This window comes from Falco naumanni, chromosome 2, assembly GCF_017639655.2.
Source record: "Falco naumanni isolate bFalNau1 chromosome 2, bFalNau1.pat, whole genome shotgun sequence".
Classification (NCBI taxonomy): Eukaryota; Metazoa; Chordata; class Aves; order Falconiformes; family Falconidae; genus Falco; species Falco naumanni.
In genome coordinates, this window is record NC_054055.1 from 81,379,571 (window position 1) to 81,392,373 (window position 12,803).

The window sequence follows — 12,803 nt, forward strand, 5'->3', positions numbered from 1 at the left end:
AGGAAAAACTCCTTCACTGAAAGGGTTGTCAAGCACTGGAACAGGCTGCCCAGGGAGGTGGTTGAGTCACCATCCCTGGAGGGATTTAAAAGTCATGTAGATGTGGCACTTAGGGACATGGTTTAGTGGTGGACTTGGAAATGGAAGGTTAATTGTTGTACTTGATGATCTTAAAGGTCTTTTCCAACTTAAATGATTCTATGGTTGCTACCTATGCTATAGTTTCCTCACTTCAGGTGGACAAGCAGTCTGGTATCAGCTGTGCTCTGCAACGTGAGACTTCCTTAAGCCTATTCCTTGCTCTGCCTATGTGGTCTACTAGCTGCCGGAGTAGCGGCCATACAAAACCTAAGGGCAAGCATTAATAAACTTTTGAGATGTGCTTTCCTTCTTGGGGCAGGAACTTGCTCCAGTGAGAATGTCAGACATGCTTGGGCAATTTTTAGAAAGAACAGCTGTAAATGCCAGAACACTTTCTGGCATCTTCTTTGGACAGTATATCATTATCAGGAAGGGAAAGATACTGTTGGCATAGGCACTACAGAGACAAACCATTAATGTCACTGCACTCCGTCTTTACTGAGGCCCAGCCTCACCTGACAACACTGTGAAACACACAAGGTAGATCTTCTTGAGTCATTCCCAAAAGGGACATATGCCAGTATGTATATTATATGCTTAAAAGGTCAAAGTGAAGCATTAAGTCCTATTGCTAGGAAAGGTAGGAAAAGCAGGGAAAAAGGATAAAATTTGTATTTCAACAATTGCCCTCCAAGCTAGAGGAAGGCAAAAAAACCATTTTTCTCCAGTGTATCAAAAGATATGGAAAAACACAGGGTAACAGCACTTCAGAACTTGTTGCGTTGTGTCTGTGGAGGCTTTAAGAGCAGCAAAGTGGAGGCACTGTCCCAAATAATATGCAGTAGCTGCTCCCTTGAAAAGCACAGGACACATGCAGCAATTGCTATTAAACAAAAAACAGTGGTTGGACTTCAGGCTGAATGAACTACTTGTAAGTAGGTTTCATGTTAAGTGCTTGCTATGTGTATCTTGTACAGGTTATGTATTGCAGAACAGGCTGTGTCCTTTGGATGTGCATCATGGGAACAGCACATGTATGTGGCATACAGCTTACTGCATGTGCAAGTTTTTATTCATAGCGTGTGCATTCTGTACTTGTTTATGTCAAACGTCAAGCATAAACAGGGCTGGAAACTTCTCTTACATGTGCCTAGCACAGGCAATCCCTCCTTCTTCAGGGAAGATTGGCACAAAAAGTTAAGAGATGCAAGGGAATGTGAATGAATGAGGTAGCAGACCTGGCAAGCAGCTTTGGCTCTAAGAATACTAAGATGACGAGAGGAAGAGGAGTAGGACTTGGGACCCTGTAGCAGAGGGATGCAGAGAGTGACTGCGTGGAGAAAAGCAGGCACTGAGCCTGGAGGTGAAGAATGGAGATGGGTGACCAGAAACTGAGGAAGATCACATCCCAAGATACACCTCTCTCTAATTCCTCTGGCTTACTCTGCCATCCAGACCTGTGCCCCCTTGAGACAACCTCCTTGTGTGAAATGCTGTTTTGTAACGTTTTCCCAGAATGCTGGAGCTGAAGCATACATGGTACAGATGATTCATTGTTCTGGCCCTATATTTCACAGAGATGCACCAATTTCTACAATTCAAGAAAACGCCTAAATTTATATGTGATGAAGAAACTGTTAGTAGTAAGGCCAGCCTAGAACAAGCCCTAAGTTTTGCAACTGGAGTGATGACAGAAAAGAGAACAGCATGTTCCATCATTTTCCAACAGATTACTCATGAGGAAGAAAATACTCTTTCATGTTGCTGAGAAATAATTGTGCTATTTCGAGAGTCGATTTAAAGCTATCCACAAAGAACAAGAGGCATCGGGCATAATTTCTTGTTGTGATCTTTGACTGAACCTGTGACAGTCAATAGTGACAAACAGCCAGAGGAAGATGAAATTCCCAAACAATTATGAAATCCTATCTTGGCTGAGTCTTGATGTATTGTAGCACTTGGCAGCCAACACATACATCTTCTTTTACTCTGGCAGCCCTCCAAAGGGTTGATCTTTTTTTTGTCAATACCATACAATTGCACTCACTTGAAAACCCAGCTGTGAGGGTGGTGCTCTGTCAGGGCACCTGCAGCTTGGGCCAGTGGGCCACCACAGAGCTCTGTGTGGGGCTGGCTGTGGCATCCATAGCTCCACCGGGCTTTCTGAACACTGGAGGGGAAGCTGTAGTACAGGTGGGACACCAGTGCTGCCCTTGGCTTTGCAGCACGCTGTGGGGAAGGCGCGGGTGGCCAGCGCCGCAGGCCAGGCAGTTAGAGGACAGCATGGGAGGCGCAGGAGGACTGGGTGGCCAGTGCTGTGCGCACAGGCCAACGTCCAGGCACTGGAAGCGTGCTTGAGCGAGGGCACAAGACAGGTGACGACGGCGGCCGGTGCGATTGCGGGACTGCGCGAAGGGTGTCCGTACGAGGGGCCGCGGGTACCCCGCGTGGGTTTTGTTGGAAGGGACATGGGGCCCAGCACGTGGGAGCACGTCCCAGGTGGCTGCGGTGGCCACCGTACGGGGCCCCCTGTGCCGGGGAGCGCTGGGCGACGTCGCGGCCGTGCCGCTGTGGGCGGGGGCCGCTCTCGCTGCACGATGGCGCCTGGGACACCAGCGCCGCCGAGTGCGGGAGGGGCGGCCGCTGGGGCGCGTGACGGCGCGGGCCGCGTGACGGCGACGCGGAGAGGGGCGGGGGGGGAGCGGAAGCGCGGCCGTACCTGCAGTGAGAGCGCCGCGGGGCGCCGCGCCCCCCGCCCTGCCCCGCCGCGGCGGCCGCCCCCCGCTGAGCGCGGAGACGGCCATTAGGAGCCCGCGCCTATAGCCTGGCGGCCCCGGGGCGGCGGCGGGCCTGTGGGCGGGGGGTGTGTGTGTGCGACAGGGGAGGAGGGCGAGCGCGTGACGCCCTCCGCGCCCCGCCCCCCCGCTCCTGCTCCTGGCGCCGCCACCTCGGCCCGGCCCGGCGCGGGCGGGCGGCGCAGCCATGGAGCCGGAGCGCGAGTGCCGGGTGCTCTCCATCCAGAGCCACGTCGTCCGCGGCTACGTGGGCAACAAGGCGGCCACCTTCCCCCTGCAGGTACCTGGGCGGGTGCGGACGGGCCCGCCGCCGCCGTCCGCTCCGCTCCGCCGCCGCTCCTCTGCGGGGCGGCGCGGGGAGCCGGGCAGGTGGTGTGACAGGGGCGCCGGGCGGGGGGGCCAGGTGAGAGGACGGCCGAGAGCCGGGCGCCCCTCCCGCCCTCCGAGGTGCGGAGCGTGGGGCCGGGGCGGGGGCAGCCGGGGGCAGGGGCCGTCCCGGGTCTCCGCGCTCCCCGGCGAGCCGCGGTCGGTGCGGCCGCGCTTCCCGCCGGCTCCGTACGGCAGGGCCCGCGGCTCCCGCTCACCTCATTGCGTCTGCCCGCCGGCTCGAGGCTGTGGTACGGCGAGCGGGCTTGGAAAGGGCGGGGGGCTGGGGGCGCTGCTGGCGGGCTTGCTCGGCTGCATGCTGCGGCGCTCTGCGGGCGCCCTGCCCGTGGCCGCGGCGTGCGCTCCGGCCGTGGCAGGGGGTTGGCACCGCCGCTGTCAACGGGCGGCCGCAGCGCCGGTGTGGGTGCCCGCCGCCGGCGACGGGGCGCTGGGCTTGGTGGAGCGGTGGCCTTGTGCTGGTGCGGAGCGAAGCCCCCCACTAGCCCCCGTGGGTGGTGGAACTGGGTAACCCCCTGCTGCTCGGGCTCTGAGGACCGAGGGAAGCGGTACTAAGTACAATGACCCTTTAATGACTGCGCACGGCCGGGCCGGAGCAGCTAGCGTGTGTGGGCTGGGGCTCGAGGGTATAACTGGACCTTGGCCCTCGTGGCTGGCGAGTGCTGACTTCAGAGCCGCTTGCTAAGGTCTAGCCGATGGTGCGAAAGGAGAACATCGGGGTGCGCTGGGGCGAGCCTTTGCACTTATTGCTGTTCTCTCTTGCGAAGTGTCTGTGTTGTGAGGGGCTAATTTGGGGCCTTACCATCGAGAGGGCTTTGTTCCTTGACACACGCGTGACTGTACGAAGCTCGCTGTCTAAGAATCTCTTTGCCGGAACGCAGTGTGTTGTGACATTGGTTATCTTGCTACATGCTTGACGAACGATGGTGTAATCTCGCTTGACTAGACACGAGAGATGGTACACAGATAAATGATGCCCTTGAGACCAGGCCTGCAACAAGCCAACATCACCCCCCCTTATCACCAGGCAATTATAATGTAACCAAATCTCTTGATAATTAGTTTATGGTAAAGGGCAATGTACATGTGAAATCTATGTGCTGTGGAAAAATCTGTGTGTATGGAGACCTGTTCCTGAAAGGTTGTCACGATCTGCAGGCCAACTGTCCCTCCTTTCCTAACTGAATGATCTCTAAATTGTGGTCCCCCTGCCCCCACCTGCCCCAGCTGTTCTGTGGTAGCAGAAGGGCACACAGTGGTACTTAATTCCAGAATTCTCTTAAAACACTATTTTTATTCATACACATTTTAATTCCATGTCAAAGGTTCTGATTACTCTTCTGTAACTCAACCTTTCAGTGGCACATGAGGTCTCTGTATGGGGGTCTCGTATGACTTGGCAAATGGGTTCCTATAAGGTGTCTTTAGTTCCTTGTCTGTGACGCTATGCAGTACTACTGTAGTTAAAAAGTCCTGTTGATGTTGTAGCTGGGTTCTGTTTAAGGAGGCTATCATACACTGTGTAATGTTCTTCAGTGTATAGCATAACAAGAACTTGCTGGGGTAGGGGGGGGAAAAGATAGCTGGGGAACAACTGAACCCCTATCACTACAGGCTGCACTTGAAAAACCTATATGTAGGCAACCCTTAATGAAGCTGTGCTTTCTAGAAAGTTATTTAAACCCTGGTTTTGCTAGAACATCAGACGTAGCAAATTGCCACAAAGTGAAACTCTTTTTTTTTTTTTTTTTTTTTTGTTTTTGTTTTTGTGAAACAAGGAAAGGATTTACAAACCTGAGACTCTTTATTTTTTAAAAAATATAGATAAAAATGAAACCTGATGCTAGTCTTGAGGATGGGTGCAAATCTGGTGTGCTTATGTTATTTCCTGTTCTCTTTTATACTTTGGTCTTCTGAACCAAATTCTGAATGGTTAAATGAAGCTTCCTTCTGAGCTCATCAGTATGGAGCTTGCAAGGCAAGATGTATGTAGATATGTGTCTGTGTGTGTGTGTGCATGTGAGGTTTGATGGGCTGAAATCCAGACAGAACAGTTCAGGAATCTGCATTTGGACAGCAACATCCAAATAGAAAACCAGACGTGGTTCATCTGCTGTTTTAGACTTCTGCAAAAACATCAGTTGTGTTTGAACAACTTGATCTTTTGTGGAAATCTATGACATTATTATTATTTACTAGCAATAGCCAGCGTATCAATGTGCACAGCAGAGAATTCTAATGTCTTTTTTTTTAACCAGATGGTTTTGCTTTGTCAGGCTTCCATTACACTGAAAGCTGAGGTATTTAAAAAGTAAGCATGTGGAAGACTTTCTCTGCGAAGTATGTGGTAAACACTTTCTAGATAGCAAACACAGCAAACAAGAGCTAGGTCATATATTAGAGCAGTTATAATAATGGAAGTAATATAACTGAGTGAGAAATATTAGAACCCTTTACAACATTTCAGGTTAAAAGACATTAAAGTTGTTTGAGATTCTAGATTAACTAATAGGTCTTAGAGGAAACATGCACCTGGATTTCCCAGGTAGTAAAATGCTGGGAAGTGAACTTTCCTCAGCTGTGCTCTGGATTCTGTCTTGCCAAGGGTTTAAATAGTTTTTACTTGCATGGTTTTACTATCTCTTTGAAAGTTCTGAAGGTAGTTTTGAATTATTTTTAAAATACTCAGAAATTATTTCACAACCATGTAACCTGAGCAGCTTTTGATACCAGGCAATGGTTTAGAATTTTTCCAGCATTTAAGAGAGGAAGAGCAGCTGGTTGTACATTAATGTAGGGAGCTGCCACTGTCAGTCACATAAATGATTTTAAAACACCAAAGAATGTTTCTCCTACTTAACTAAGAGTTATCACAGTTTTTATGAGATAAGATAAAAATTTATGTTTTCACCATGGTATTCAACATTATGTCCATCGTATGCATTTTCTTTCTTAGAAGGACCTCTTTATTTGTTAATTTTAAATATAATTTTAACTTGCCTTTCCTGCCCCACCTTCTAGGTAGGCAGAATGTGACCATAAATAAAGGGTGCAGTACTGGGAAGCAGAGTTACAGTCCTCCTCAAACCACAGAGTGAATACACAAGGGCAAGCTCATTTCTGTTCTGCAGAGGTACTTAATTCTGATCATCAAGAAAATTTTGGTAGGCAGATGAATTTAAATTCATATACTACACCCACCATAGTATCAGCTCTTGTGAATGAGTATTTTGGTCTGTGTGTTCTGTTCTTTGGGCCTCCATAAGTTTCCAGGAAAGAGGTTTGAAAGTACAAGGGAGGGACAAGAGAGAGCCCCAACTGATTTCACCTGGCACTGGACATTAGCATTTGGTTGCCACTGGGCTAGATTATACTCCTGTCTGCAAGACAGAGACTGTTGATCTTTGTTTATGTCTAGATAAAAATGATATCCAGAGAGAGTTCTGTTCTTACCTTGTTTGATAATGCTAATGGAACATGATTATATTCTGTTGTTCTGTGGGTTGTGGGTTTTTTTTTGTCTTCCCTAACACAGAATTTGATAAAATCTTGTCTCTGTTTTTACTGTTTAATTTGTGTCTTCTTTTTATATCTGTTTATCTTGAAGATGGAGCTAAAAGCGTGGATAAAAATACCATTAATTATTTGGGTCTGGAGATTGAAATTGTCTGTTCTGAATTGTAGGATACTATCATAAATAGCTTCTACAATACAGGACAAGATGGCCTATTGAAATGTGTTCAATGATTTTATTTCTTACCTCACCCCTCTGCCCTGCCACCTTTCCTCCCCCCCCACCCCCCCCCCACCCCTTACCCCTAGGTGACTGGAAATAGTTGTCTGTTCAGGTATTAAGGGCAGATCATTCTCATTCTTAGATTAGTCCTCGTTTATTCTTTCGCAAAATAAACAGGAAGCCTACTTTTTTATCTCCTTCATTGTGAAAAAGATGGGAAAACAATTTTGATCAGCACAGATGGTAATTTCTTTGATGTTTAAGGGTAGTTTTAAACTGCATTGTTTGGCCAAAGGTATAATTTGCTTTCATGTGCTGAGACCAAAACAGTATCAACCTATCTTTAATAATTATCTGCTGCCCTAACAAAAAAGTTTGAGGCTTTTTTCTTTTTGTTTTGAAAAATGTAATCAAACCAATTAAGTATTTTACAGGAAGAGAAGTAGAAAAATAATACCTCTTATTTAAGCTGACTGCTTGCTCTGTTTCAAAACTTACTTCTGTTAATTATGTGAGTCAGAGGAAGGATGAATCAATCAAAAGTGTTTACAAAGTAACAGTAAGAAATGTGCCTACTGGGTAGCCCTTATTTTTGTTACAGATCAAAGGCTGACAAAGCCTAACCCTTAAAACAGAAAATAAATACAAAGATAAAAGAATGTATTTGTTCTTTGTAATATCCAAAGATTGTCCTAAAGTACATATCTGAATGAAGAATAGTGGCTCTTGATTCATAGTTCAAATGAAGCTTGCGGAAGCATGATTTTCCTCCTTGCCTGTGTTTTTGTTCTTGTGAGAAAGATAAACAGGGGACAGATGAATTTTAAAAAACCCAAAACTCATGACCCCTCTGGGAAGGCTTATTTATAACTGTGTAAACAGCATTTTCTTGTTATGTGGATGCCAGTATATTTAGATGCAGAAGTTGCAGTGAATACCTTGTGCAAGAAGAGGCCGTGAAAGAGACTTATCCAAAAGGTCCTAGCAAGGTGGCTCTGCACCTGGCAGTTTGGATTTCTAGGGAAAGGCTTTACCAGAACTTTCCAGAAGCTGTTGTCCAGATTGATTCAGGAGCTTAGATGTACTGTGAGAACTTTTTCTGAGAAGATTGTAGGAGATGGACTTTCAACCTGTATGGTAATGTGAAAGGGGGGTGGGTCAGGACTGAGAGAACAAGAAAGTGGAGTATTTCTCAAAAGACATGCACAAACACACAAAGTGTGTGTGTGTCACTCTTTCAGCTTTTAACACTGCATCAAGACAGACTATACTGAGACAAAAAACTGGGAAAAATAAGACTTTTACTTTAGCAGTACTAGTTTGCATATATGTAGAATGCTAAAGTAAGAGATCTCAAATTTCTTCATAATTTTTTTTTGCAGAAATCTGTTCAACAACTAAAGCAAAAGTAATGCAAAATAATCAATTTGAAAAGCTAGAGTAATTTCAACCTGCCTAAAAGAAGTCCAGCTGGGACTGCTGATGTGCAATGGTCCCTAAATAGCAGGACTGAGCAGAGTCTGTAATAGAGTGTGGGGCTGATTGAACCATCATCATCTGAGATCAATCTAAGTGTGTGACAGTAGTATCCATAAGTGTTCCTACAAGTCACTTAATTGTGGCAGCTTGTTAAATAAGCTTTTGTAATGAAAAGACAGAAAATGCAGTCATGAAAATACAGAAATGACGGAGGTGTTCCCACAGGTTGGTTGTCTATTACAGTTGAAAAGCTGAAAAAAGGATTTTAAGATACACTGCAAAATAAATTTTAATGTATGGGGTCAGCTGACTACCAAGCATTTTAAAGTTTTAAAAAATGATGAATATTTAGTGGTCGGTTATTCTTGTTATTTGATAGTACATTGGGAAAATTGGAACTGTGCCAGATGTGTAGAATCCTTTAGGTTCAAAAAGACCTGTAAGATCACCAAGTCCAACCATTAACCTAGTACTGCCAAGTCCACCACTAAACCATGTCCCTAAGTGCCACATCTTTTAAATACCTCCAGGGATGGTGACCCAGCTGCTTCCCCCTCCCGGCAGCCTGTTCCAATGCTTGACCACCCTTTCAGTGAAGAAATTCTTCCCAGTATCCAAACTGAACCTCCCCCGGCACAACTTGAGGCCATTTGCTCTTGTCCTGTCACTTGTTACCTGGCAGAGGAGGCCAATGTGCAGCTGCCTGCAGCCTCCTGGCAGGGAGTTGTATGGAGCCAAAGGTCCCCCTGAGCCTCCTTCTCTCCAGGCTGAACAGCCCCAGTTCCCTCAGCTGCTCCTCATAACGCTTGTGCTCCAGACCCTCCACCGGCTCCATTGCCCTTCTCTGGACACGCTCCAGCACCTCCATGTCTGTCTCCATTGTAGCAAGGGGCCCAAAACTGAACGCAGGGTTTGAGGTGCGGCCTCACGCGAGCCGAGTACAGGGGGACGATCCCTTCCCTGGCCACGCTGTTTCTGGTACAAGCCAGGATGCTGTTGGCCTTCTTGGTCACCTGGGCACACTGCTGGCTCGTGTTCAGCCGGCTGTTGATGAACACCCCCAGGCCCTTTCCCACCAGGCAGCTTCCCAGCCACTCTGCCCCCGCCTGTAGCGCTGCGTGGGGTTGGTGTGAGCCCAGTGCAGGACCTGGCGCTTCTCCTTGTTGAACCTCATGCAGTTGGCCTCGGCCCATCGGTCCGGCCTGTCCAGATCCCTCTGCAGAGCCTGCTTGCCCTCAAGCACATCTGCAGTCCTGACCAACTTGCTGTCACCTGCAGACTTACTGAGGGTGCACTCCATGTTCTTGTCCAGGGCGCTGATAAAGGTATGGAACGGGGCCAGCCCCAGTACTGAGCCGTGGGGAACACCACTTGGCTGCTAACTGGGTGTAACTCCATCCACCACCCCCTGTGGGCTGGGCTGTCCAGGCAGCTTTTAACGCAGCGTAGAGTGCGCCTGTCCAAGCCATGAGCAGCCAGTTTCTCCAGGAGAACGCTGGGCGACAGTGTCAAAGGCTTTACTAAGGTCTAGGTCCAGAGCCTTTCCCTCATCCGCTAGGCAGGTCATCTTGTAGAAGCAGATCAGGTTTGTCAAGCAGGACCTGCCTTTCATAAACCCACGCTGGCTGGGCCTGATCACCTGGTTGTCCTGTATGTGCCATGTGATGGTGCTCAAGGTGGTCTGCTCTATAACTGAGGTTAGACTGACAGGTCTGCAGTTCCCTGGATCCTTCTTCTGGCCCTTCCTGTAGATGGGCATCACGTTGGTTAATCTCCAGTCTTCTGGGACCTCCCCAGTTAGCCAGGACTGCTGGTAAATGATGGAGAGCAGCTTGATGAGCTCCTCCATCAGCTCCCTCAGTGCCCTCGGGTGGATCTCATCCAGCCCCATAGATTTGTGTATGTCTTAAGTGGAGCAGCAGGTCACTGATGGTTTCCTCCTGGACTGTTGGGACTTCATTCTGTTCCTCATCCCTGTCTTCCAGCTCAGGGGTCTGAGTACCCGGAGGGCAAATGGTCTTGCTATCAAAGACTGAGGCAAAAGCATTTGGTACCTCAGCCTTTTCCTCAGCCTTTGTCAGTATGTTTCCCTCTGGATCCAATAAAGGGTGGAGTATATCCTTAGTGCTCCTTTTGCTGCTAATGTATTTATAAAAACATTTAAAATTTTCTTTTATGGCAGCAGCCAGCCTGAGTTCTAACTGGGTTTTTTGTTCTAATTTTCTCCCTGCATAACCTCATGACATCCTTATAGTCCTCCTTAGTTGCCTGCTCCTTCTTCCAAAAGTGGTAAACTCTCTTTTTTTTCCCCTGAGTTCCAGCAAGAGGTCTTTGTTCAGCCAGGGCAATCATCTTCCCCGCCAGCTTGTCTTTTGGCACATAGGCTGATATTTGACATACCATATAACAGTTACACTGCAGTGTGTACTGTAGTAAAGAAATAGTAGGTTGGGGGTTTTTTTCCCTGCATAAATGTAATCTTTTGATCTAATGCAACACAGCAAAGTGAAACGGTAAAGGAGGATCACATTTGGCATCTACAAGTATGTGCAAATATTTGACATAGGAGCAAGCAGAACTGCCCCTCCCTGATTCACCTGCTTTCTTGGAAAAAAAAAAGAAAACTGTGTTGTCAAGAAATTGCAAATCCTATTAAAGGACTGGAAAACCTTTCCTAAAGGTGCATTTGCACTGTTTGTGAAGAATATCATGTACTCAGAGACTCAGTAGCAAGTGCTCGCTTGCTTAAGGCATTTTTTTGATTAGGAAATGGCCTTATGTTCTGTCTTTAAGTCTTAAATTTTATTTTTTTAAATTCTTGCAGTCATCATGTCTTATTTCTGCTCGAAATGAAGCAGTTGAGAGAAGTTTTTTTCTCCTGTATAAACAAACAAGGACAGATAACAGAGTCAATAGTGATCAGATTTCTGAAAAAAGAGCTTTACGTTAAAGTTAATTTCACATATATATGAGAATGTGCTGAAACGTATTAAAAGTTTAATTTGAAATAATAAAATTAATCTTTAATTGTATGTATGAGGACGGTACAAAGGTACACCTAAGAAAAATAGGTGACGTACAAAGCTACTGATACTTCTTAAAATCTCCCTTTTACTAAAGTGTTGTGTCTAGCTTTTCATTTTTTCTATTTATATCCAAAAATGATGGTCAGCTTTCCTTAAATAGCAGATTTGGTCATTTTAGTTAAGGGGTACAGCATTATTCATGGCTGACTGAATGCGGGCCAGGCAGGTATTTTTAGCCTCTTCAGACTGAAAAGATGCAAGTGGAAGTTCCGCTTCAGTTGCTTGTGTTGTGTGGAAAACAGGCTTGAGCTGGTGAAGCAAGATTAATGTGAGGAGTGAGGCATTAGTCCTGGAACATAAAATGTCCATTCTTCTGAAATGTGTGTGATAGAGTATGCAGCTGTATAGTAATCTATGGGGGGGGGGGGGGGGGGGGGGGGGGACGACACACGACGCCCCCCCCCCCCCCCCAACCCGATGAGCATAATGTTTGAAACATGGCAAGAAGATCCATGTTGATAGATAATAGGTGCTCCAACAGAAGCCAGACTAGTTCATCATCTTGTGGCTTGGCAGCAATGGGGTAACCTGTGAAACAATATTAGTATGCTGAAATACCTGATTTTTTTCAAGCCTTTGTTCAGGACTCTTTATTTGTTGATGTAATTCATCTGTGACACCTCTGAGCTCCAGTTCCCTTAACATCTGGAGCGATTATCTATAGAGCAGGAGAAAGAACTGATACCAAAACCTCTGATGTGATTAATTTTAAAAGAACAAAACAAAAGCCTGAAACTAACCCTCACTTCATCTTCTGTCATCCTATATAAATTTTAAGCATATGGACTTAAAGTTTGGGCTGAGGAGAATTTCTTTCATAGTGATTTAGCTTTACGGAGTGCAAAGCACCTCTTGCCAGAGGGATGTGTGGGGTTGAGGAGGTGCTATGGAACACACTGGAAAGAGGTAAGTCTCTCCCCTGTGGCAGAGCAAAAGCTGGAGAGCCACTTTCTGATCTGTAGATGCAGTGGTTTCCAAAAGCATAAGTAAATGGTTTTCGTGGTCAGCACAACCTTTCCAGTCGGATCACAGCTATTCTCCTCCTCCCTGCTGTGTGGCTCAGTCACGTTTAACCTCTCAGAAGAGGATCTGTCTGGAAGTCTCAAGCAAGGAGAACACAGCTATCAATGACATTGATAAGTTGAAGAGAGGAATCCATTCAAGGATAGCGTTCATTAGATCATCATACTACAAACTGCCAAAGAAGTGAAATGCTGTCTGTCCCACAATATCTGAATAAGG

The 12,803-nt window shown here is 46.8% G+C and overlaps 1 protein-coding gene across 1 annotated transcript in view; it reads left to right on the forward strand.

The window, feature by feature from the left end:
• The first annotated feature begins 2,889 nt into the window (after window positions 1-2,889).
• Window positions 2,890-12,803, forward strand: part of PDXK (pyridoxal kinase) — a 54,965-nt gene continuing 45,051 nt past the window's right edge. Inside the window, exon 1 of the mRNA XM_040585196.1 lies at window positions 2,890-3,156. Coding sequence (XP_040441130.1) covers window positions 3,064-3,156 — 93 coding nt within the window. The 5' untranslated portion in view covers window positions 2,890-3,063. The remainder of the gene's footprint in view (window positions 3,157-12,803) is intronic.